Source organism: Melozone crissalis, unplaced genomic scaffold (assembly GCF_028551555.1).
Source record: "Melozone crissalis strain CALT ecotype California unplaced genomic scaffold, PUWL_Pcris_2 ptg000018l_1, whole genome shotgun sequence".
In the NCBI taxonomy this organism is placed as follows: Eukaryota; Metazoa; Chordata; class Aves; order Passeriformes; family Passerellidae; genus Melozone; species Melozone crissalis.
This window is the reverse complement of record NW_026535796.1, coordinates 3621940-3648599: the sequence shown is the minus strand read 5'-3', so window position 1 is coordinate 3648599 and position 26660 is coordinate 3621940. Positions and strand designations below refer to the sequence as shown.

Genomic DNA, 26660 nt, shown 5'->3' with positions numbered 1-26660 from the left:
AGGGGGATTCCTTTGGAAGGTGGTTCTTGGGTGGGATTCCTTTGGACGGTGGTTTCCGGGTGGGAATGGTGAGAGGGGTGACAAAAGCCAGCCTGGCGTGGGTGGTGATCCTGAGGGGATCTTTTGTAGTGACTTTGGCGCGCCGTGCCAGGGTTGGAATGTTTCCAGTGAGAATGGAAAAAGGGAGCAATAACAGCAGAAAATCACTTGTTACGTATGGCTTTTCCTCCCGTCTGTTCCCCCACACAGCAAATCCCTGCCCATCTCCACTGGCTGCACAGGCAGGGATTGGTTTCCAACCACTTGATTTTCAACTTCTTGGGTTTGAGGTCAGATCCACGCTGGGAATCGTCCCCTAAAGGTCCAGTAGGATCAGGGGCAGATTTTCCCACCCCAGCCACATTTCCAACCCAAACTCACCCTCAGAGTGCTCAGGACAGCATTCCAAATTCCTGCTCCTTAACACAACTCTCACAACTGGGGATTGTTTATTCCAGCCCCTAATCCTGGACTTGGGCTGTGACTTACTCTATAATTCATTTTATCCAAGATTTGGGCATAGAGAAGAACATCTTGGCCTTGTGACCCAAGGCAGGTGGGAAAGGTCCCTAATTTTATAGTTTTTAAGCCCAACTCCTGTTTCAGAAGGAAGCCTGTGTGGATCCTGTCTGCTGCTGGGCTCTGTCCCAAGCCAGGTTTGGGATTTTTGGGGAGCTAATTCCCACTCTGGTTTGTGGAAGGTGATGGAGCCTCTCATGGCACAGGCTGGAGAGCAGAGGATGAACTGGGGCCACATCCCTGGAGCCTGCAGCCTTGGCTTTTCCCTGCCTGCAGGATGCTGGTGGGAAGCCAGGCTGGGAAATCTGGGGGTGTCTGGGACCCTGTGCCATGGAACTGGCACCATGGGATGAGCACGGGCTGGAATGTGGCTGCTTGGATGATTTCAGCAGGGAAAAAGCTGTGAATGAGCCATTTATCTGTTTTTCCCTGACTAAAAAGTAACTCCAAGGTGAGTTATCCCCTTCCCATCTGTGCTGCCTGACCTTCCCTCTGGGACAGGGCTGTGATGTCCCTGTTCCACCATCCCCCTCTGCTCCGGCTCTTCCCCCTGCCTGTCTCCACCCACTGGTGCCCAGACTCCCTTCTCCCACGCTTCCCCACCTCTCCCTGTCCCACCTGCTGCCAGGGGAGCCAGTGCCACCCCTCCATGCATGATGCACAGCACCAAGGCACCAGCCAAGCATGGAGGGGTTTGAAGGATGAGGTTTTCTGAAGGAAGTTTTTGTGGGAAGATGTTCACAGCCAGTACTCACAGCCCACGAGGTTTGGGGGGAAAATTGCTTATTAGCTATCCCTGCCAAGTATTTGGGGAGAAATGGACACAGAAATCCTTGGCTGTCTGGCATCTTCTGCCAACTGCTGAGCTTTACCTGGGATGAGGTGAGTGACTTCCAGAAATGCTGGAATCTGTGATGTTTAGCCCCAAAAGGATGGGGAATGTGTGGGTTAGGCATTTTTATTGTGCTCCTCTCCAGCCATTCCTATTTGGAGGCACCTCTGCACCTTCTCCTTCATCCAGGGGACAAAAAATGCTGCTGGAGCTATTTTGGGGGTGGGATGGATGGACTCTGTGTGAAGGATTAGGAAAAGGTCCAGGATGGACCCAAGTCTCCCTCCCATTTGCAAGGCTCACCTGCTGTACTCTGCTGTCGCTATGGGCTTTCCCAGTGGGAATCAGCCTCCAAGGAGCTCTGTGGGAAGGGCAGCACTGGTCTGGCAAGGGACAGGCAGCAGTGAGGAGGGAGAGACCTCCCAGTGACACAGAAAGGCTCTCCCAAGGAAATGGTTCCATGTGCTGGAGCAGCTCCTCGTGATGCCAGCATGGTTTGGGCTTGAGGCCCAAACCCATCCCTATTCCCATCCCCAGGCACACCTGGAGCAGGGCTGAAGCCCCTCCTGAGCCCCTGGCCCAGGTGGGGAGGCAATGGCTGCAGCATGGATGGGCTGGCTCCCTCCAGCTCTGAGCAGAGCCAGGGGATTGCTGGGCTGGGACACATCCATTTCCTCAGCCATCCTCCCTGGAGCACAGGGTCACCCAGGGTTTTCCATGCCTCCCACGTTCCTGTTCCCAGGCATCCATCATGTGCTGCCGCAGGGACCGATGTGACAGTGACAGCTTTGGGTGTTTAATGCCCGTTTCACCAGCGTGCTCTGGCCCCTGAGTGCATCCATCAGCGTGTCCACAGGGATAACCAGGACAATGCAGCAGCTCTCCCTCCCCTGCACCTCGGGAAGGCTCCCAGCTCCAGGTTTCCCCCCAGAATGGAGCCCCCTATTCCACCCAGGCCCAGCACAGCAGCTTTGCCCCGGGGGATCTGGGGCTTTGAGGTTAAAAAAGCAGGATTCAGGTCCTTCATTTCTCCTTGTCTTTCTTTTTGCCCTTCCTCTGGCTCGTCAGCTCGCCGAGCTTCTGGTCCAGGCGGCGCTGGAGGTGGGCTCGCCTGGCGGGATCCAGGGACTTGTCCTTGGAGCCGCTGCCGGGGTACAGGATCCCCTCGCGGCTGATGCGCTGCCGGGCCTGCCCCTTGGCCCTGTCCCCACAGCCGTGCACCTGCGGGGAGAACGGGCACGGGGGCATGGATCACCCTCCTGGGAGCCAGGGCTGCCACTCCCTGAGCCTGCAATTCCTTTGGGCCTGATTGCATCCCCCTGAAATCATCTCCCACCATTTACAGCCATTCTCATCATTATGTTATATATTATTATATATTGTGCTGTTATATGGCTTTATATACTTACATATTTTTATAAATTCAGTTCATTATTTTATTATCATTGTTTACTATTTTTTATTTAATTAATTTATATATTTATATTGTTTTATTTTATTTTAATTATCATTGTACTACTATTGTTTATTATTATCATAGTTTACTATTTATTATCATTGTTAACTATTTATTTCTATGTGTTTTCATTTTATTTTTATTTAGATTCTATATTTTTATAGATTTATTCTTTATTTTTATAGATTTATTTTAATTATCATTGTACTACTATTGTTTATTATTATCATAGTTTACTATTTATTATCATTGTTAACTATTTATTTCTGTGTTTTCATTTTATTTTTATTTAGATTCTATATTTTTATAGATTTATTCTTTATTTTTATAGATTTATTTTAATTATCATTGTACTACTATTGTTTATTATATTTTTATCATAGTTTACTATTTATCATTGTTTACTATTTATTTTATTTCTACGTATTTTCATTTTATTTTTATTGAGTTTCATTTTATATTTAGATTCTATATTTTTATAGATTTATTCCTTATTTTTACAGATTTATTTTAATTATCATTGTACTACTATTGTTTATTATCATAGTTTACTATTTATCATCATTTACTATTTCTTTTATTTCTATGTATTTTAATTTTATTTTTATTTAGTTTCATTTTATATTTAGAGTCTATATTTTTATAGATTTATTCCTTATTTTTATAGATTTATTCTTTATTTTTATAGATTTATTCTTTATTTTTATAGATTTGTTTTATAGATTTATTCTTATACTTATTGTTTATAATTCATAATTAATGTTTATTATTCTGCACTTTATTAAATTATCTTTATAGCTCCTCTCACACAGAAAGAAATATAAAGATCCAGGCCCTGGGCTCTGAACAGCAGGTAAATCATCCTTTGGGGTGGTTCAAGTGGCTCCTTCCACCTTCTTTCCAGTGAACTGGGAAGGGAGTTTTGGGGAATGGGAGACCTTTTTTAGCCATGAATCTGCTGCTTTAATGAGCCAAGTCCAACACTGCAATTATGTCTCGCAAGTGAGATCCTGATCCCTTTTCTTGGCCCATCCCAAAGTCATTTATGCTTCCATGGAGTTTGGTCCCAGCCTGTTCCCTCAGAGCTGTGACAGCCCTTCCCAGGGCTGACATGGATTTGAATCCCTACCACTGTTGGAGCCCTGTCACAATTCAGCAGGGAGAGGCCATTGTGCAGGGAATAAATCTCCATCCCCCTGGATGTGAGTGACCATAAATACAACCATTCCTTGCCATGGAAACAGATAGCTCTTGACAGAGGGAAAAGCTTGCCAAGGATTTATGGGGCTGCTGAGCTCCTGGGAGTTCCACAGGGTGAGGAACAAGGACACAGAGAATTCTGAATTGCTGGCCAGGCAGCACTGCAGCATGCCTGTCCTGTCCCCAGGATGCAGAGACAATCTGCAAAGGGCTGGGATCACCCTTAGAATGCAGAGGGAACATGCAAAGAGCTGGGAATTGAGTCCAGGCTCTCTTCAGCCTGAAACTTGTGCTTCTCCATTTCTGCTCTCTGCCTCACTTTATCCACATAGAGTATATGTGCCAGAAAATGGTAAAGAAGGGCACAAAATGAGAGGAAAACACAAAATCCCTCAGGAAGAGGTGAGCAGAGCCCAGGTGGCAGCACCTGCCAGCCCTGTGTACCTGAGCTCGGCACAGGCTCTGACAGGGAGGGCTCTGCTCAAACTCCTTTCGAGGAAACCCTTCCCAGAAAGCTCCACAGGGGATATTCCCAGGCTGAGCCCATCCCGCCCCTCCTTACCTCGGGGATGTGGTGGCTGAGGCAGAAGAGGCGCTGGCAGTGGTGGCAGAGCTGGCCCAGGGTGGTGACAGAGGCCTTGCAGCGGGGGAAGGCACAGGTCCTGTCAGCTTCCATGGCAGCCGAGATCAGAGCATCAAAATCCTCTCCGGCCGCGCTGCCGATCGCCGGCTTTGCTGGGAAAGGTGAACACACACCTGGATTGGGGCCGGGGAACAAACCCACCCTCCTGCAGCCCCAGGGCAGCCTCTGCCTTTACATCCTTCAGTGTGAGCAGGTACTCCCCTCAGCTCCTCTCCCCACTCTTGGGAGCTTCCCGTGTGATTCCTGAGCCTCTCTCCTGGGAAAGGGTCTCCAGTGTTTTTCCTCTCACTTACAGAATGTGCTTCCAGGTATCCAAACCTGGAATGCTGGATGCTGCAGCCAGTTCCCACCTCCCTGCAGCTTTCCAAGAGCCACATGCTCCATGCCCAAATCCCAAACTCTGGAGCAAACCCACCCGGATTAAGACCCATTCAAAGAAGAGCATTAATTCTGCTGCTTACAAAAATCTTCACCCACCTTTGGCTTCGCTTTTGTCCTTTTTCCTTTTGCCACTCTTGGGCTCCTGCACCTTCCTGGCCGCCTCCTCCCGCCTGGCTTTCTCCCTCTGGACTCTCTCCAGGTGCAGGGATTTCAGATCCACTTTCCCTGAGCTCTTGCTGCTTTCCTTTGGCTCCGCAGGGTCAGGGGTGTTCCCGTGGGGATGCTGGGGCTCGGGAAGGGGCTCAGAGGGCAGCGGGAGCTCGGGAAGGGGCTCTGAGGGCAGCAGGGGCTCGGGAGGCAGCTGGAGCTCGGGGGACAGCGTGGGCTGCTTGGGGACTCTCTTGTGGACACTGATGTACCTGTCCCGGCCCTCCCCAGAGCTCAGGTGCTGCAGCCCATACTCCTCTGCCAGCACATGGACCAGCATCCGCTCGTGGGAATTCAGGGACGTCGGGAAATCCAGCTGCACCTCGCTGCTTGCCAGGAAGGCCACCAGCATGGCCCTGAACCTGTCCCCACCCTCCTTTGACCCTGAGTTTTCCTTCCCAGCTGTGGCATTGCTCGGGGAGCTCCGCGCTCCCGGTTTCTGGCTCCCTGTTCCGCCTGCTGCTGCCTTGAGCTTCCCAGCCGGAGCCGGAGCCGGCTGCGCTTTGGGGCCCGGTGCTTTGGGGCCCGGCGCTTTGGGGCCCGGTGCTTTAGGGCCTGGTGCTTTGGGGCCCTGCTGGCGCTGGGCCTGGCCCTCCCCGGGGTAGTTTTGGGGCACGAGGTCATCCAGGTACTCGAAGGCGGAGCGCACGAGGCCGTGCTGGGCCAGGTGGTCCAGCAGGCGCCGCAGGAAGGGGCGGCTGCCCACGGTGTGGCTGTCACACACCACGGCCACCTGGCGCCGCGCCCGCGTCACCGCCACGTTGATGCGCCGCTCCTCGGCCAGGAAACCCACCTCACCTGGGAAAACAGGAGGGAAGGATGCCAGAGGGGACAGGGACTCTGTCAGGTAGAGGGACAGGTAGAGGGAGACCCTATGCACTCCAAGCAGGAGTTTGGTCCAAGGGATCCAAGGATTTATTGGCTGGAGGGTGAGATTTGGCATTTATGGAGCTCTGCTCACAGCTGTTCCTATTCCTACCTGTGTGGCACAGGCTCCCTGCAGGTTCCCTGCCTCCAGGGGCAGGGAGGAGGATGGAAGGCACATGGAAAGGGGAAATATCTCCCTGCCTGGCCCACGACACAAGCTCAGCTCGGAGCTGGGAGCAAACACAAGATGGAGCAGCGTGGAAAAGGCTCACCTTGCAATAGAAGAGAGACTGCAGGTAAAGAGTTCCCCCTTGTCCTACAGAGCTCCCCCTGCTCCCAAATCCCCTGGGGTCTGTAGGAAGAGCCATTTGGGAGGTTTTGCTGCTCACAGACAGCACGAGAGCCAGCATGGCGGGATGACTCAGGCAGGATCAGGCAGCGCGAGCGGAGCGTGGGTGGCTGTGAGCTCCCAGCTCCAGGGAACAGCGAGCAGGCCAGGCAGGAGGAGATTAATGCCTCTGCCAGAGCAGTGCCCAGCCTGGCTCTGCCTCAGCAGCCTCTCCTGGGCTGCCTTTCAGAGGGACAGGCTGAGGGGGAGCCCCTCTCCCTGCTCTGCAGCTCGGGGAACAATTCCCAGTTTCTCTGATGAGGTTTAACCCAGCTGCAGGGGCAAATCCAACTCCTTTGAATCCTGGAATGGTTTGGGTTGGGAAGGACCTTAAGGCTCATCCAGTTCCACCCCCTGCCAGGGATACCTTTCATTATCCCAGACTCCAAGCCCTGTCCAACCTGGCCTTGGACACTTCCAGGGAGGGACAGCCACAGCTACTCTGGGCAATCTGTGAAGGGCCTCAGCCCCCTCAGAGGGAAAAATTTCCTCTTAATTGAAGGTTTCCTGCTGGATCAGGAATGGCTGCAGAGGGGCAGGTCAAGCAGAAGCCTCCCTGTTCCCCCAAAAAAGCAATTCCTGCCCCACACCTGAGCTTTGGCCTCTCCCTGTGCAGGAGAAGGAGCTGTGGGACACTCACCCTCTGAGGGCCACCAGCTCCCAGCAGCACAGGGGTGAGTCACTCCTGGATCAGGACTATTCTTAGTGCTGTCCCCACCTCCATTCTCCCCACAAGGCTGCTTTTCCTCCTCTAGGCTTGGAAAAAGAGGCACCTTCTCCTTCCATGCATATTTCCCCCCTTTTTTCCCCTTCCAGCCCTCCAGCAGCACAGGTAGGGCCACAGGACTGTGAGTTTGGAAAGGGAATTGATCCCAGCATGGAACAGAGGTGACCACAGAACAATCCTGCCGAGCCAGCTCCATCAAACCCTTCAGCTCCCTGAACAGGAGCCTTGTGCCCCCAGGGCAGCAGCTTTTTTCCAGCTATTAACTTCCACTGCAGCTGCTGATAGCAAAGAACTTGATTTTCTGCTCTAGATTTTGCCTCCACAAGCAGCATTTTCCATGCACGGCTTGGGATGCCAGCTCCTGCTCACTTTCTGCAGGGAATTCACCCAAAATGGGCTCAAAACCCAAGAAATTTCCCCCCAACTCCCCTAAATGTGGGGCTAATGGGATGTGATACTCTTAGGGTGCTGGTTTAAATAATTTTTGAGGCCTCAGGGGTCAGGGAACCTTCAAAGTGAGCAATCCTGGACCTGCTGTAGCACAGGAGCCTGCAGCCCTGACAGCACATATATCCATTAATTAAACAAGCCTGAAAAGGGAGGGTTTGCCAGTAAATCCATCCAGAGCCAAGTGTTGGAGCACTGCAATTAAACCACAGCACTTGGCTACACAACTTCCTCCCCATTCCCAGGGAAGCAATGCTCCAGCAGCCAGGTCTTACCTTTCTTGTTGGATCTGACAAAGGACAGGATCACTGCCTCCTTCTCCCTGCCCTGGAAACCATCCACTGATTTGATTTCCAGCTCAGGATGGCTGTGGCAAAGGTGCTGTCTGAGCATGTCCACCTGAGAAACAGGCCAAGGGCAGCTTTTAAAGGAAATACATGGGTGAAGAGGATTAAAACAGCAGGGTTTTGGGGGGAATCCCTCCCTCCCAAAGCCACAAGGATGGGCATCTCCTGAGGCTGTGAGTGGAACACCTCACTAACAGCTCTTCCCTCCACAGGCCCAGGCTGCTCAAAGCTGCAGGAGCTGGTCCCAAATGCTGGTTAAATTTGGCTCTGCAGCTCTCTGGGCTCTTGTGGTGCTCTGTGTGCAGGGACAGGGACAGCTCACCTGGAGGTTGTAGGGGGCCACCACAGCCATGTCCTTGGCCTTCACACCAGCGTCCACCAAGGCCTGGACGTGCATCCCCACCAGCTGGACCTCCCCTGGGACAGGGACAGAGTGTGACAGGGGACAGAGGCCAGAGCAATGTGCCCACCTCCCCCAAAACAGCAGGAAAGGCTGCCATGAAAGGGTTATTCAAAATGGTGCCTGGTTCAGAAAGATCTAAGGGGAAAAATTAAATCTTGTATGAATTATTTCATGGTTCATTGGCTGGGCTTCTGCTTTGCAGCAAAACACAGCAATAAACATCAAGGCTCTGCAGTGAGCTGTGCCAAAAGGCTGCCTCCCAAATTTGGGGAGATGTGCCTCTAATCCTCTGCTCCAAATCCCTGAGTTCTCTCAGACCAGGCTTTTTGGCTCTCCACGAGGGAACAAGAGCCTGTTGTGTTCAGCAGGGCTCTGGGAATGGTGCATGGAAAAATGAAACACTTAAATGATGCTGGGTGTCAAACAGAAAGTAAAAGATATTTAAACTGGTAAAAACTGCCCTTGTGTTTTCCAGCCTGATTTTGCACTCAAGCTCTATGATGAAATCCACTTTTTCAGGTGAAAAGCAGCAGAACTTGGTGTCCTAGGAAAATCCATACAGAAGAACCAGACAGGATTTCATGGAATGAGCAGAGAACTGGGAGGTAATTCTGAACCTTATCCATGGCCTTCCCAAAATAGGTCTGTGCTCTGCCTGGTGCTATTTGCCCCTCCTTGCTGTAAAGCACCTCCACAGGGATTCTCCACCCTGTCCCAGCCCTCAGCACAGAGAAATGTCCTTGCAAGGGAACACAGCAGCCAGAGAGGCCACCCACAAGCTGGACACTGTCCCCAGAGCTCCAACACAGCTCAGGGTCCCTGGAGGCTGAGGATTTATGGAGGGAAGATCTTTAAAAGATCCATAAAGAAGCAAGGCTCTCTGGGACCCCATGGAGACAACTGTGGGACGTGGCCAAGCCTGTGGTGGGCTGAGCACCTCAGTCCATCCATTCTGGTACCTGGATTCCCATTGTGGTACCTGGATTCCCCTTGGACTGTTCATCCTCCACTTCCAGCTCAAACAGGCCACAGCCAGCGGTGTCTATGAGCAACAGGGGAGTGCTGGTCTCTTCTGTGTCACAGACACCTGGCAGGTCCCTGCACAAGGTATGTGGGAAAGGGCTGGTTACCAACACTGCTGTCACAGCAATATCCACCCAAGCTGTGGCTGCCCCACCCCTGGAACAGCCAGGCTGGATGGGATATGGAGCAGCCTGGTCTAGGGTGTCCCTGCCCGTGGCGTGGGACTGAGTGGGCTTCCAACCTCCCAACCCAAATCATTCTGGGATTCCACGATTATCACAGCAAAGGAGGACACAGAAGACAAGTCTGCATCACTTCTGGTTACAGAGCAAAAAGGACACACCCTCCAGTAATGTCTCCTCGATGAAACAATGGCTGAAACAAAACCACTGCCCCAGCCTCAGGAGGAGCGGAAAACTCCGCAGGGAAGGGACGAACGGGGATGAAAAGGACATTTCAGCTCCTGCAGGAACCCACCTGAGCAGGTGCTGTGCCACGGAGGGGTGCGCGCTGAGGCGGCCGCCGTAGAGCTCCGAGGACGCCCATTCCATGATGAGGCGGTGCATGCGGTACTGCACCGTCAGCATCCGCACCGCCCGCTGCCCGTAGTGCCCCGCCAGCCGCTCCATCAGGCTCAGGGACAGCCCCTCGGCCGCCGCCCTGCACGGAGAGGCACCTCAGAGTGGGAGTGTCCATCCCCCAGGGCGGCACGGGGCTCAGGCAGCCCCTCCCGGCACACGCGGGGCAGAGGGTGCCAGCGGGAACACTCCCGCCCTGCTCAGCGCCTTCGTGTGGCTCCCCTGGGGTGGCACCGTGACCCCTGTTCCACCTGGGTGCCAGCAGTGCTGTCTGTCAGACCCTCAGGGACAGACATCAGAGAAGCGTGGGCACAGATCCTGCCCCTGGCCTCTGGAGTCACCACCACCCCTGGAGGTGTTCAAGGAACAGATGGATGTGGAACTCAGTGCTCTGGTTTGGTTGACAAGGTGGGGATCGATCACAGGGTGGACTCGGTGGTCCTGGAGGTCATTCTCAACCTCAGTGGTTCCATGATTCCGTGATCCATCAGTGTAAGGCTACACTGGTGTTACTGCAAGCCAAGCCACAGCATCAGCATCACCCTCTGCAATAGGATCAGAGCTCCACCCCAAATTTTGGAATGCCTGTGGCCCACACAGTCAACCCCTGCTGCTTTAATCAAGACCACTGCTACTCCAGCATTTCCATCCTTCCCTGGCCACTCACCCTGGACTGAGGCACAGATGCACTGCACTCATTGTTTCTTCACCCACTAAATCCCCATCACATCCAGCAGCACCCCTTGCTCATGTGTGTGGCACAAATGAATCAAATTCCTACAGAACTTAGCCTCTCACGAGCCTGTTTGCTCCCTCCTGGCCTCACAGAGGCTTTGCTGGGAGGCACCATCTGAGGAAGAAGGATGGAAGTTGTTGCCCTTGGATTCTGTGAGCGTACGGAGATTTTTCATCCTGAGGCTGACACTGAGCGTGCTGGTGGCTGCCAGACACAAGCAAGCAGCATGAGGATGATGGAATGATGGCAGGGAACAGCTCAGGAGAACACTTTCCATCAGGCTCTGGGGCACAGCACGCATCCAATCCCTGAAGGGGGAATCCCAGCGCTACACGGCCCCACAGCGAGCGCGCTGCTGCGGCACCAGCCAGCCCTGCCACGCTCACCACAGGCACTGGGGAAATGTGACCAGGCACTGCCAAGTTATTAAACCTGCAGAAGGGACAATTGAGGACAAATCTTTCCAAGAAGCCAGGCCTCATTAGCTCTCCTCCTGGCTGAATCAGAGGATGCAGCACGCAGGCAAAAAAATGGGAATAACCTCTGGAGGGACAGGGCTGCGGGAGGTGGGAGGCAGCAGTGTGCCAGAGGGAGGATGGGGTGGATGGGATGGGATGAGGGGACACAGCAAGATGTGGGCTTGGGGGATGCATTCCAGACATCAGGAATTAACTTGATTCTCCCAGCTCCACTCTGCCCATGGAGCCTGGATCTCCTGGACAGGAAGGAAATTGAGCAGGGAGAGCTGTTGGCACTCAGGTGCAAGCACATGCCTGAAACAGCCACTAAACCTCAGAGCAAACCTCAGGAATAATGCTGCTCCCTACCCTTCCAGCAGCATTCCCACCACAGAGATCCACAGGAGGTTATATGCTGAATTAATAATGAGGAATTAATCTGCTCAGGAATGTTTCACCTGTTAATAATTTTCTGTTATTTCACCACTCAATTAATTCCTGTGGTGGTTGATTTCTCTCCCAAGGAAATCCTGAGTGCCCTGAGCAGATGTTTTTTGCCTATTGATTGCTTTAGAGAAATAAAACTGGGATAAGTTGGACAGACAGAACCATGCATGGGATGCTTGGGAATATCTACTTGAAAGTACCTCAAGTACAGCTGGGAAAGGCAGAATTCCCAAACCCAGCCCACAGCAAGCAGGATTTGTTGCTAACATGGTTTCACCTTGTTTTGCCTGCAGGAAATGTTGTGCTTGGTCAGCCTGCCCTGTACGTGTCCACAATGCTCAGTACTAGGAAAAAAACAGGAATTGTTTCCCATGGAAGGCTGGAGCTGTGTCTTCAGCCATGGCTTATTTTTTCTTATTCATCCCTGAGATAGGAGATACTAGTGTGACTGATCCCTGCAGAACACACTGGATTTGGCTGGAAAAGCCTGGAGAAGGAGGTCACTGTGTTTTCCCACCTCAGGACCTCCACATTAATGGAGTTAATTCATGGATGTGCCCCAGCACATTCCAGTTGTAGAGGCTACCAGAGAAACCCTGGCACTTCAGTGACAAAGTGAAAGGAATCAGCACATGGATTTGGGATGGTGCAGACTGACCATGGACAGACAAGATGGCAAAATATCCCTGTGTTTGTTAAGAGCAAGAGGTTTGAGAAGCATCTGCCAGTACCTGAGGGGAGTAAAACCAAATTAATACATCAGAGCCCTGATGTGGAGACAAATTTATCTGGAAAAGGATGGAATGAGGGCTCCAACAAGGCAAACAAATGTTCCTGACAGACTGCCCTGGCATGGAGATGCCCACAGGGACGAGGACAAATTGCAGGAGGAGGATCTCCAAGGTGGAAGATGCTGCCTGTGAGCCTGGGCTGGAGCTGCCGAGGGGGAATTGGAGGGGGCTGGAATTTGCCAGCATGGACTGGAAGGTGTGTGTGGGGATGCCCTCTGCATCCTGGGACAGCTCCAGGAGCGTCAGAAAGCAGGGAAGAGGAGCCTTCAGACCTTCTGTCAAACATTCCATAGGCCTCAGGGGTCACTGCTGATAGGAACAGGTAAATGCTGATTCCATAAAGGAAAAAGCAGGAACAGGAAGGTGGACAGAGTCCCACAGCATTCCTGCTGGACAGAGGCTTCCTGCCTGAGCAGGGCAGACTTCCACTGCTGTAGTAACAGCTGAGCCTCCTGCCAGCCTGGATTCATCCCAGAAAACTTCAGACCCTTCCCCGTGGCCCCAAAAATAGGAGCCCACCCACTCCAGGCCCGCTGTCATCAATGGAGAAGGGGAAGGTGGGCGGAAGGGTTGGAGTCCTCTGCATGAATCATCCCTGGAAATAGCTCCTTGCTTCCCCTGAACCACAGAGGAGCTGGCAGGTGATTTGGGGCCTTTGTGGGAGCTCTGGAAATGCCCACAGAAGGAGGTGGAAGGGATCTGCCACTGTGCTGCTTCCTGGGCCTGCAGGGAACGTGGAAAGCCCAGGATGGGGCTCTCAGCATCCCCTTTATTTCCATCACAGTTGTTCAGGCTGGAAAAGAACTTTAAGATCATGGAGTCTAATGTTCCCCCAGCACTGCCAAGGCCACCAAGTCAAAGCTGATGGAGAGAAAAGCACAACTCCTCAAGCAGGAGCAGGAGGAGATCCAGGAGGAGCTTTTTGCCTCCAGCTCCAGCCAAGGCTCCTGGCAGCAGCCACTGTGACAGAGCAGAATAAAAGCAGCTGCTACAATGTTTGTGGAGTGAAGAAAGACTGCTTTTGTCTCAAAAGAGAGAGCCAAAAGTGACAGCAGCTGAGTGTCAGCCCCGTTCCAGACAACAGAGCTGGGATTTTTGCTGTGTTTTGCCCTTAATCTGACGGTCTGGGGAGAAGCCAGGCTGAGGCTGCCGAGGTGGATCCAGCTGGATGGGCACTGTGGAGCATTATGGAGCTATCATGAAATTTTTCTGGGGAAAAAGAGGAACTTTATGCACCACTCACAGAAAATAACAACTCTGAAATTAGAAGGACCAAATGGCCAATTTCTTCTTGCTACCAACAAGATGCTACTTCAAAAAGTGCCTTGCTTGGAGAATCCAGGCATGGAGAGCCAGCCTGCAAATTCCCAGGGAATAAACAGCAGAAGACCAAGAGGGCAGGGCTCTGGAGAGGCTTTGGGAGCTCACCAGCCTGGACACTTCCAGGCAGTTGAGCATGTGTTTATCACCTGCCAAGATCTGCAGAACAGCAGCTTTTGGGCATCTGAGAGAGGTAAAATGAGAGGATGCTGCAGCCCCTGAATGTTGTTCTCACTATCTCTTGGCCATGTGCTGGGAGCTGCTGCCTGCCTTGGATTTTTCATTTCCTGTGCTCAAAATCCAAGGGAGGTGGCAGATATGTGTCTTGTTCATTACTTTCTGCAAGCAGGAGAGGATGTTTATGAAGTCAGGCCTATTTCTCTGCTTCTGTGGTTCAGTAATTCCAGATCTGGAGCTGCCTAAACCAGATAAACACGAGCACATTTATGTTTTAAATTACTCAAAGATTCCTCAGTACTCTTTGCAGCATCCCCCTGGAAGCACAGGCAATTTGCACTATCCACAGATCTTTTGCACAAACTAACTGTTCTTATTATCCACATTGTAGGGACTGGGAGGTTTTATAACCCCTGAGGTGTGTGATAATGCAGCATCTCACTGGGCCAATTCACATATTAATACATTAAATAAATAAATGTGCAAACCACAGAAGCAGAATTAAAGGAAATAGTTGGATTAGCCTGAGGATGAGCCCAAATGCATTCCACAGAGCCTGCAGGCAGCACAAATCTCCACCATGAAATGTCTCCAATCACCAGGATTCAGAATCTGCACAAAAACCAGGAGGATTCAGGATTTTTACCTGTGGGAGATGATGGTGGGGGGCAGCTGCTTGTGATCCCCAGCCAGGATGCACTTGGGAGCCTTCAGCAGAGGGATCCAGCAGCTGGCTTCCAGAGCCTGGGCACACTCATCAATCACCACCAGGTCAAAGTGGGTTTCAGGCAGCAGCTTCAGGGGGCCGTCTGAGGAAGCACCTGGTGGAAGGAGAAGGTTCCCAAGTGAGCAGGGGAGCAAGGAAGAGTGAGAACCTGCTCTGGAAACAAACCTCACAAGCTGTAATGGTGACTGAGGCAAGTGAAATAATGTTTCTTTGCAGAGATGTAGGAATTCAGCCCTGCCAAACACCTACCCATTGATATGTGTAAATCAGGATTGTTTTTGCCAGCTCCTCTTTGTCCATTTTCCCCCTGGCATCTAGGCCCAGAAGCTTCCAAGTATCTTTGGGAACAGCAGTGAAGCCCAGATGCCAAAGAGGATATGCTCCAGTCTGCTCTATCTGGAGCAGAACAAGGAACACCCACCTTCCTGCTGCCCCCCAGGGCCAACAAAACTCCTCATGCCCAGCACTCACAGGGTGAGGGACTGGGGGTTCACCTGTCTGGTAACTGAGGGACACCCTGAGAGGGAAGATGGGCTCACTCTGCTCCTTCTCGTGGCACTGGGAAGAGGGAAAGGAGACTGGAACCACACAGCCACAGCAAGGGCTAATTTTTAACATCAGAAGTCCATTTGTAACATTTGTCTCCTCAGGGATGAATAAGAAAAAATAAGCCATGGCTGAAGACACAGCTGCAGCCTTCCATGGGAAACAATTCCTGGTTTTTTCCTAGTACTGACCATTGTGGACACGTACAGGGCAGGCTGACCAAGCACAACATTTCCTGCAGGCAAAACAAGGTGAAACCATGTTAGCAACAAATCCTGCTTGCTGTGGGCTGGGTTTGGGAATTCTGCCTTTCCCAGCTGTACTTGAGGTACTTTCAAGTAGATATTCCCAAGCATCCCATGCATGGTTCTGTCTGTCCAACTTATCCCAGTTTTATTTCTCTAAAGCAATCAATAGGCAAAAAACATCTGCTCAGGGCACTCAGGATTTCCTTGGCAGAGAAATCAACCACCATAGGAATTAGACATCCTGCTCTAAGCCAGACCTACTGATACTGATCCTTACATTGATCAGAAATCTGAATTTCTGGGGCATCCAACTCTCCCTGCAGTTCACACAGAAGAAGGATGCAAAAGGAGGAGGGCAGGGTGAGGAAGCCAGTCTCTCAGACCAGGGGATTTTTATTTACAGAAAGGTTTTTTCCAAAGCTCCTGTGCTCCTGCAGCTCTGAGAGCAGGGATTTGGCTTTGCCACTGTAAATCCTGCTGCCTCTGCAGCTCTGCATCACTTCAGACATTCCAGTTTGCCACCAAAGACACTCTTCTCCTTCCAAAACTAGTTTCCAGCCTGTATGAATCCACTCTGGTGAGTTGTACAGTCATAACTCGATTTTTGCCACTTCCCCAGCTGGCTGGGAAGCTCCAGTTCCAGGGAGAATCACAGCTGATCAACAAAACAACCAGTTTTACTGGGAGAAGGAAATCTCCCCCTGTCTTTCAGGCAAGTAGAAAGAAGTGAGAGGCCAGCTCCCAGGGACTAAGACATGGAAAGATTTATCTGTCCACTAACCTTCATTCCAGTAACTTGCTGTTTTATGACCTACAATTATTGATGTTTCCTTTCAACAAATCACCCTTGAGCAACCAGATCTGAAGATTTTAAGTGAGTATGAAAAACCTGAGCCAGTAAAGCCCTTCCACACGTGCCAAACCTTCCCAGCTGCAGCTGCCTGATGGACACCTGGACCTGCTCCCTAAAATCCTGTGTGACAGCATTTGGGTGAGTGCAGAGGCAGCCTGGGAGCAGGCTCTGGAAACTCGTGCTGGGTTTCATCAGTCCTGGCAAGGGCCCAAGCAGGGAAGCAATGCCATGTGATTTATGCCATGGGGAGCAGACTGCACACCTCCAGCAGCACTTGTTTACTCACTGCACTCCCTGCTCCTACTCAGAGCTAACAGGGCTCCTTCCAGATCCATCTTCTGTGCTCAACAACATCCTGTGCCACAGCGGAAGCTGAGAGAATCCCACTGGGATTGGGGGACTTTGCTGAGCTCCCAGGAGCTGGGAGCAAGTGTGCCAGCCCTCCCAGGACAGCTGCCTTGCAGAGCACCTGGTTTACCTGGAAAGGGAAGGAAAACACCAGCAGGAGGATCTCACACCTGTGTTGGTGGCAAGGACAACACTGGCCTGGCTGAGGGCTGCAGCCATGGCAGCCTCTTCTCTCTCCTTCAGCTCCTTCCTCAGGGTCTTGATCTCACCCAGAAAATGGCTTCTCTCTCCCTTGTCTTGGGCCTTTTTGGTTTTTGCCTAGAAAACAGAAAAATTTGGATAGAGCCAACTGCTGCCATTCAGTTCTGGCCATGTCTCTGACCAGCCAAAGCATCTGGGAGGGAGGAATGTGTGGGAAGAGGGGTCTTGGGGACTGGGATTTCCTAGCTTATTCTGAGGAAGCAGAGCCCTTCTGGAAGCAGAAGGGCTCCCCAAGCCCCAGCAGCAGATCTGCCACCTCAAACTGGCCTCTCTGAGCTGCTGGGAAGGATCCAGAGCAGCATCCAGACAAGCCCAGGGCTTTTTTTAGCAGGTATTAAATGTATCTACCAGCACTGGGCACCAGCACTGCCAGAGCAGCAGCCATGGGAGCACAGCTCACTGAGCAATCCCAGATGGAAACTGGGATCATTTCCCTGGAGGAAAGGCTGGGAAGGATGCAAAGGCTGCAGGAAGAAGCTCTTATATGCAGCCAAAAGAGTTAGGATGGTTCCTATAGTCATGGGATGGATGCATGGGTGGATGGATGGATGGATGGATGCATTTTCCAGGGTCTAACACAGATCACCTCAGCCCCCTGCTTTGGCTGAATTTGTGGGTATTTAAAACTGTGAAACCTCCATGTGTCTGTCAGGTGTCATCAAAATGGGCTCAGGAACTGCAGGTGTGGGATCACAGGCCCTGAGGACGAGGTCAGTCTGCATGTCACCCATTCCTAGTTAGGGATTAGGAATATCAACTCTAATCATCCCCACGTGCCTCATAGGAGCTCTCTCATCCCCTCATAGGTCTGGGAGTGTATTTAAGGCCAGCTCATGGAGTGAGCCTGCCTTCCTCCCTGGATTCCCTGCCTCATCCTCCTGGACTGCCCCCTGATCCTGCTCAGCATCCCTGGAGCTGCACTGGCCCTGGATCTGTGCTGCATTTCATTCTCAGGTGCTGTGGGGCTGAAACCCTGCTGGGGCAAGGAGTATCCAGAAGCTGAGGTCCTGGCAATCTCAAAGCCAGGTGAGAAGAGGAGGCACAAAGGGGTAAGAAATGCCACAAAACTTTAATTTCTGTTACTGCTTCTTCTGTGGGCTGGGGAGAAGGGAAGGAGAGAGAAGAGTCAAAACATGGAGCTGCAAAGGGAGAAATTGTTCCAGGGAAAAGCAGGGAATGTGGCAGTGGAGGAACAGAGGCAGGAGGAAGAAAAGATGGGTCAGGACCTTGGAGATGAGCTCTCTGCAGCCAAGGGCAGCTTCTGTGACCCACTCCTCCCAAGGAGATGAAAGTGAAAATTAATCACCAGCCAGAAAGATAGAAAATAAATTAAGAAGCAAAAAAAAAAAAAAAAAAGGGCTTTTGGACAGTGCTGCCACCAGAAAAGGGAAGGAAAATAACCTAATTAGCATCAAATCCTCACCCCAAGTACCAGAGCTGTGTTGTAAGGGAATGTTAGGAAAATTAGGGTGAGAAAGAAGAAATTAAGGATGCATTTTAAAATGTGCTTTGCTTGCTGCTTGAGGTGGCTGAGAGTGGGAGGGAGTATCAGGACAGGCAGACAGCTTGTTAGGAAGTGAATTAATGATGGGAATGTTTCCCTGGTAAAGGGGAGGGCACGGATCAGGGCAGACAGGTGACGTGAGGGGCAGCAGCAGGGACTGGAATTTTCCCACTTCCATGAGGGATTCAGGCAGGAGGAGTTCTGCCCTCCAGCACATGAAAATCAGAGAATCCCAAATGGCTTAGAAAAGTCCCAAAAAAATATCCCAAAATGGGTTAGAACAGACCTTATGGATCATCTCATAAAGGCAGGGACACCTTCCACCAGCCCAGGCTGCTCCAAGCCTTGGACACTCCCAGGGATGGGGCAGCCACAGCTTCCTGAGACACCCATTCCAGGCCCCCCCCAACTCCCAGGGAAGAGCTTCCCCCTGGAATGTGCCCTTCTCACGGGATCACACAGCCAGCACGCACTCCCCCAGCAGGAGCACGCACCCAGGCGTGGTCGATGTCCCTCCTGATGTCGGCCACGACGGTGGCGCTGTCCCCTCGGGCCAGCACGGCGTCCAGGCAGTGCTGCTGGATGGGCCGCAGCAGGCGCGCGGGGTGGCCCAGGCGCAGCAGCCGCGCCCCGCAGCCCGCCAGCCGCTCCACCAGGTTATCCACGGCCACGTTGGACGGGGCACAGCACAGCACCTGCGGGGACAAACGGGACCTGGGCACCTCCGGGGGCACCCACGGGCTGGGGCACGGCGGGTGTGAGCAGAGAGGGGGACACCAGCGAGCTGCTGCTGGGAATACAGCCCTGGCATCACCACAGGTAATTCCCTCCTTGCTTTGCAGCACCTCTGTAGGGGCCCAGTGAACCCCAAAGCTGAGCTCGCCCCATTGGAGCTGGTGGGGAAGTCCCTGGTCCCTGCAAGCCAAGCCAGGCTCTGGATTAGCACAGATCCAACAGGAGCTGCTCCAGCTGCCACAAAGCCCAGGAGTGTGCAAAATAAGCACAGAAACCTGGAATGGTTTGGGTGGGACCTTAAAGCCCATCCAGTGCCCCCCTGCCATGGGCAGGGACACCTTCCACTAGCCCAGGGTGCTCCCAGCCCCATCCAACCTGGCCTTGGACACTTCCAGGGACAGGAAACAGCCACAGCTTCTCTGGGCAAACCTGTGCCAGGGCCCCACCACCCTCACAAGGAAGGATTTCTTCCCACTATCCAACCTAAATTTCCCCTCTTCCCATTTGAAGCCATTTCCCCTTGTGGTACCACCCTGTCACAGACATCTTTTATGAAAAATCCTTTCCTTAGGATTTTTCCTCCTGAGAAGCTGAGAGGCCTCAGGAACAAAATGTAAACAATGGTTATCTGCTGCTGTGGAATGCAACAGGTGGATCTGTGCTTGGACCATGTTAGTTGTTTCTAATTAATGGCCAATGACAGCCCAGCTGGCTTGGACAGAGAGTCCGAGACAGAGCCTTTGTCATCATTCCTTCTTTTTCTATTCTTAGCCCAGCCTTCTGATGAAATCCTTTCTTCTATTCTTTTAGTGTAGTTTTAATATAATATATATCATAAAATACTAAATCAAGCCTTCTGAAACATGGAGTCAGATCCTCGCCTCTCCCCTCATCCTCAGACCCCTGTGAACACGGCCACACCACCCCACTTCCTGACGAAGAATCCCTTGACTGGAAGGCTGCTCTGAGGCCTTCACACAAGCAGAGATGGTCACTGGTGGCCACCTGAGGTGGTCCCTGGCAGTGAGGCTCACCTTCAGGCCCTGCTGCACGGCCTGCAGGATGATCTCCACCAGGGTCGTGGTTTTCCCTGTGCCCGGAGGCCCGTGGATGATGGCCAGCTCCCTCTGAGCCAGGGAGAAGGACACAGCTTCCCTCTGAGACTCATCCAGGGAGCCATTGAAGAACTCCAGAGGCTCTGGGGAGACAGCAGGAGAGTCACTGGGACCTCAGCCCCGGCTGGGAAGAGGCACAAATCCAGATATACATGGCGTTCTCTGCAGCAGGTCCAAACCCACTTGATAATGAGGAGAACCTTGGGAGGAAAACACTGAGGGGGCTGGAAGACCCCAGAAGGTAAAAATAAGCTTTTTATGCTTCCAAAACAAATGGGCACCTTCCCCATCCCCTCCCCAGCCCTGACACTTGGCCTTCAGCCAGTCAGTGCTGGAATTCCCAGAATTTAAGAAACATTTATCTTCCCCAGCCTCAAACAGGTAGGTTTTCCTGGCTCTGGAGGGAGCTCTGGGATTGTTTTGCAGGAGAACCAGCACCTTTAGTGAAATCTTCAATGAAAATTGGGGAGGAAGTAGCAGGTCTGGCAAACAAATCCCTGCCAGTGAACAACCCCAATGCAGCACCAGTGAAAAAGCAGAACAACCTACAGATTCTGTGAGCAGAACAGAGCAGCCCTGGGGTGGCCAGCCAAGACTGGGAATGAAGACAGGAAAAGGTACAAATAGCAATTTAAATGATAAAACTAAAACTCATTTCTGCTTTAATAAGGGAGGAAAAAAAGAGAAAAGAATATGCAAATCGCATTAGAAAAGAATTGCTTTCACTGCAGAGACTGAATGCTCAAAAGCTGCTTTTTAACCTCCCAGATTGATCTCATTTAGGCCCAAATTTATTCTCATCCCCCCTCCTAATCCTAATGCTAATCTCCCTGTTCATTATGGGAGTTAATTACAGCAGGGATGATGACTCATTACACCGAGGTTTCCCGAAAATAACGTTCCCACAAAAGCTTACATAAGACACATCTCTGGGCATCCTTCCCTGCTGGGCATCATGTGCTTCATCCCTCCCTTTGCATTACGGGCTGGATTAAAAACGTGCCACTTTCTTCTGCTTTTGGGCAGGTGAACCTGTGTGTGGCCACCACCAAATGAGGTTAAACAAAAGGTACTCATTGAGAAGGTGATGATGAGGAGAGAAATGGGGCTGAAGGTGCTTTTTGCTGTCCCCCAGCCTCTTGGTTCATATGTAAATTTTGGGTGAGTGTGTTAATGACTAAGACAAGACCAGGAAGCATCCCATGGGCTGGGGGAAAAGCAGGAATAGCTTCAAACCTGAGAGGCTTTTCCCACAGCGAGGAACAGCTGGGATGTGGGAGTCATTGATGCTGCCTTGCTCAAGGATGAGCCAAGGAGCTTCTCCAGCCCTGTGCCCACCCTCATCCCTCCCAACCACGGGCTGCCAGGAGCTGCTGTGTGGGAAGGCTGGCAGCGCTGCTCTCCTGGGCTGGCCACACTGCTGGGGAGCAGGGAGAGCCTCCTATGGCATGCTGTGGCTCCAAACTCTTCTCCCTACAGCAGCAGGGCTCCAGGTATCCCCACCTGAGGAAATCCCTGGAATGTGTCTGGCTGGTGGCCAGGTAGTCGTGCTCTGATGCACAATTCCATTTATTAGTGCTGAAAACCAAATTTCCTTGGCCATCCAGGCTGGTGCCCCAACATTCCCAGGGACTGAGATGCTTTTCTGCACAGTTCCAGCAGCTCTGCTGAGGCAGAGGGTTGGGGGGTGACATCCAGGCTCAGGAAAGGGGTCTTTGCACCAAAAATGGATGGAAACAGCCCTTCCTGGGAGGAAGAGCCCAGGTTTTCCAGAGCTGGAAGCTCTTTCCAAGGTATATTTCTGACCAAGAGCAATTCAGACCCCCAACCCCAACAACTCCTCCTCACTGCAGCCAACACTGCTGGACAAAATCCAGCTGGGTACTTCAGCCTGGATCAGAACTTCCCCTGCTCTCCAGAGGAAATATCTGGCAGCTGTTTGTCTTCCCCAAATATCTCAGAGGCCTCTCCATGGCGCCTGTGATGACAAGAGGTGTCACAGGGCAGAGGCATGAGGAGCATTTCATGTTATTTTTGCAAGGGACTTGTGCCAAAAAGCCAAGAAAGTCTTGCAGGAAATCCCTGGTGCTTCGCCAGTGCTCTGCTGCCAGGTTGGTTTTTTCTGGGGACATTCCTGCCTTTTCACCAGGATTGCTTCTTTCCCTTTACAAATGTTTTGACAGCCATGGGCAGAGCTGGACACAAGCCAGGCCTTCTGGAGCCAGGAACAAAAATGAGCATTCCTGACTTTCTCCAGCACAGGAGAGAGCTGGCAGCTATCACCAACCTGCACAGGTACAGCAGAACCTGCTTTCCAAAGGGAAAAGGGACGTGTCCCTCTTGGGTGGCCAGGAGGAGCACAGCAAGCAGAGCAATGCTGGCCTCTGCTGGCAAGAAAAACCTCTCCAGTCCCCCCCATTCCCAAAAGGTAGGGGTGCAGGGATCCCACAGGGATGCTGGGAGCAGGGGAGGATTGTTTGGAGGAGATTTCAGGTGTGGAAGCTCCAGCAGGGCCACGGATGCAGATCAAAGTGGAAGGGAGACAAGGAGGGGCATTTTTGATGGGTGAGCACCTGGATTCTGCTTCCCAGGGAGTCTGATAAGGGCAAAATTCCTGCTGAGTTCAGAGTCTGCCCTTGCTGGAAAAGCTGTTCTCCCCCTTGGAGCCCTCCTGGAGGCAGCAAGGTGAGGTGTGGAAGTGCTTTGTGCCAGTCCCAATGTTTGCTGCAGGTCCCAGGTACCTGCTGGAGATCCCTTCCTTTCCTTTTGGCTATTCCTTAGGTTATTCTTCCCACAGCCTGTCCCATGTTTTTGTCTTATGCCAAGAGTATTTATTGTTGCATATTTAAGTGTTTTGAAAGGACTTGGGCTTTGATGTGTTGTGTTGGGCTGCTGCTGTCTGATAATTAATTACTGAAATGCACAGAGGTGTCAGAACCCACCTACAAGATTCCCTGATTGAAAAATTAGGATTCTCATCTTGTCTCCCACAAAAAAAAAAAAAATCAGAACAGGCTTCTGCTGCTGCACATTGCACCTGCTGGATGGGTTTTGCCCTGTCTCCCAGCTGTGGCTCCCTGGTTTCTGAGGGAAGTGAGCTCATCTGGCATCCCTGAGCGGTGCTGACACAGATGTGTGTCTAGACAGCCAATTTCAGGAGCTGTCCAGGGCTTATTGACTCAGCCTGCTGCTGATGGGCTTGTTTGAAACCAGGTAATGGATGGGATGAGACACATCCCCAAAGAAACCAGGCTAATGGGTGCTTGGTCATGGAAGGAGAGGCTGTGACATGGGAAAGCTGCCTGAGTGCTGTCAAGTTTGCCTGGCAGAGCCCTTCAGCTCAGGGCAGGCTTATTCCAAGTTATTATCCCTTAATTCCTGGCTGGTACAACATCTCTCCAGGTGGGGAGAAAGCAGCTCTGGAGGGAGGAGGTAACTGCAAGGCCTTGGAGTTCATATTGCAGCTCCTCTGTCTGTCTAATGTGCCTCCACCTACCCAGCAATACTCCCAGTGCTGAGCAGATGGAAAATTCATCTCTGCCCAGCCTGGCACAGCTGAGTGATGTGGTGAAAAGGAGCTTTCCTTCACTACAGGCAGTTCTGCCTCCTCAGGGGTAAAAGCACTGTTGAGGAAAGTTGATTGATTAAAATTTAATTCTTTTATTTAATATTAAAACCTTGAGTGCACCAAGGTCCCCGGGCAGCCATAGGACTGAAAGGTTTGACTCAGACTGGGATCAGTGCTTAGAGAAATGGGGATGGGACTCAGTAACATCCATTTCTTGTCCCTGGCACATCCTATCAGAAGTCAAGCCTGGCTGGAGGGGATGAGAGAAAGGCAAACCATAGTGGCAGGCCAATCCAGGAATCCAAGGAAGACAAACAGTGCAGGGAGCTGTGGAGGGGAGGAAAAGGGGCGGAACCCTGGCAGGGACGGATGGCACAGGGGGGAGAGCAGCCCTGAGCTCTGTACATGGCCTAGACACAGCCCACCCTCAGCCCTCAATCCCTTATTTTTGCTCCCTTCCCTTCTGCCAAGGGATAATATCCATCAGCAGGTGTTGATATCTGACTCAGCTGCTGATCAGAGGCTCTGCTCTCCCCAAAAGGTGAAGCTGTGTAATTTAATCTCTGTTTCTTCCTAAGAAGCACAACAGAGTGGACACTGCTTATATCCAAGTTTTTGTCCAAGGTTCTTTCTATGAGGAAAGTGTGCCCAGTACAGACCAGTATGAACACAATGCTACCAGCTGCAGCACCAGTGATGACTTGCATTGAACACTGGGGTCTTTTCTGGAGCATGTGTGGATAAAAACAGGGATCAGAGCTATTTGTGCTCTCGTGGGCAATTCCCAAGGATGCCCCTCAAGCCTGATAAAAAAAGGATCCTTACTTGTTTCAGGGAACGCCCTGGGAGCAGAGGCACAGAAGAGGACGTCGATCAGGTCGGAGGCTGGGCCACCCCGGTACTGCTTGAGTGCAGTTAGAGCTCTGCCAGAGAAGGGGAGATCAGGTTACAGGCACAGCAGGAATTCTTTGGAGACTCCCAAGTGCCCAGAGACAGGCTGTGAGTAAGGACTGAACTATTCCACAGCTGAACAATGCTACCCCACAAGACTAATCCCACACAATTCCCTCATCTCCCAACCCTTGCACACACATCCCTGTGCTGGTCAGGCTTCTACTTCCCATTGTCCCTGTTTGGTACAGCCAAATGTGCTTTTTTGGGTTGTTTATCCAGCAAGAAGCTGTTCATTCCTCCTGCCAGGATGGAAAAGGCCCCACACAGAACCCAGAGTGTTCCAGAGGTGATGCAACAGGACCAAAACACAGCCTGGAGAGGGAAAGGGATGAGCAGGACCAGCCAGCAGGTGGGTAAACCGAGGCTGTTGGGAGGCTCTAGAATGACAAATCCAAGCTGGGAAGGGACTGGGAAGGCTTTTCCAAACTAAGCTTGGCACTCCCCATCCCGCTGGGCAGAGTGGGCTGGGGTGAGCCCTCACCTTTTGAGCCTGTTGTAGGTGACATCGTTGGCCAGCTTGAGCAGGCGGAAGGAGCGCTCGTGGTCCAGGGCCAGCTTCCCATCCCGGGCCTCCTCCAGGGCCACCGTCACTGCCTTGGGGGTGACACGTGTCACCACGCCCGTGCACAGCGGGTCCCCTTGCCCAGCCGACTCATAGAGCCCCACGATGTCCCCTGCAGAGGTTGGAAAGGAAACAGTGAGGTGGGGAAATGTGTCACTGTCCAGGGAAGCTGCGGCTGCCCCATCCCTGGAGCATCCAAGGCCAGGCTGGATGGGGCTCGGAGCACCCTGGGATAGGGGAAGATGTCCCTGCCCATAGAGGGTGGGACTAGATGGGCTTTAAGGTCCTGCCCAACCCAAACCATTCTAGGCTGTATGATCTCTTTGGAAAGCGGGAGTGTCACTGACCAGGCCCAAAGCTGTTGGAGGGCAGCTCGGTGTCCGAGTCCTGCTTCCTGGGCTGGAATGTCACGAGGAGACGCCCGTAGAGGCCGGTTCTCTGGCTGCTGAGCTGGAGCTTGAGCAAGCACACACCTCTGCGCTGCAACTCCTTCAGGGAGACGCTCTCCTGCCATGCCCTGGGAACCACCAGGGTGGGAACACCACAGGGTGAGGGTCACAGCTCCAGGGGACAGAGCAGAATGATCTTAGCCTGGCACCTCCATCCTCCCGGCTGGGTACGTGTCTGTACCCCCAGCAAAGCCATCTAAGAGGGTGACTTGGTCCTGTCAGGGTGAGCCCAGCAGGATTCCCCATGGATCAGAGCCCTGGGGGTGGGGTTCCTATAGGGGTGGGCTGGTTAGAGCGGTGGGACTCCAGCAGCGTTCCCACCGGTGACAGGAGGGTTTCCTAGAGGTGACAGGGGGCACCAGGGAAGGATCTCTCGGGGTTTCCATGGATGAAAGCAGATCCCAGAGGAGGGGTCCCTCAGTGTTCCCCAGGGGTGATAGCAGGTCCCAGCTGAGGGTCCCTCAGTGTTTCCCAGGGGTGACAGCGGGTCCCAGCTGAGGGTCCCTCAGTGTTTCCCAGGGGTGACAGCGGGTTCCGGCTGAGGGTCCTTCAGTGTTCCCCATAGGGGACAGCGTTCCCGTGCCCCCCCAGCCGCACGTGTCCCCGGCTGTGGCCGCCCCGTAGCCCCCCGGCGGTCTGTGCCGTGTCCCCGGCGGCCGGTGCCGGTGCCGCGTGTGCCGCACCTGCTCTGGGCCAGCTCAGCCTCCCGCTCGTCCCGCAGCAGCCCCAGGTGCCGCTCCGCCGCCTCGGCCGCCATGGCCCCTTCGGCCCCGCGCAGGCCCCGCCCCCTCGACCTCCCGGTCC

General features: G+C 52.5%; 1 protein-coding gene across 1 annotated transcript; it reads right to left on the bottom strand.

Moving 5' to 3' along the window:
• Nucleotides 1-1944: 1944 nt before the first annotated feature.
• On the bottom strand, nucleotides 1945-26618 carry IGHMBP2 (immunoglobulin mu DNA binding protein 2). Its single transcript, XM_054275105.1, has 15 exons — nucleotides 26540-26618; nucleotides 25755-25924; nucleotides 25327-25519; nucleotides 24717-24814; nucleotides 20243-20406; nucleotides 18968-19168; nucleotides 16879-17026; nucleotides 14633-14807; nucleotides 9957-10139; nucleotides 9436-9554; nucleotides 8376-8470; nucleotides 7982-8105; nucleotides 5167-6075; nucleotides 4609-4781; nucleotides 1945-2611 (listed from the first exon to the last, which is right to left on the bottom strand). The coding sequence occupies exons 1-15, from the start codon at nucleotides 26611-26613 to the stop codon at nucleotides 2414-2416; spliced, it is 3024 nt and encodes a 1007-aa protein (XP_054131080.1). The 5' UTR covers nucleotides 26614-26618; the 3' UTR covers nucleotides 1945-2413.
• Nucleotides 26619-26660: the final 42 nt, after the last annotated feature.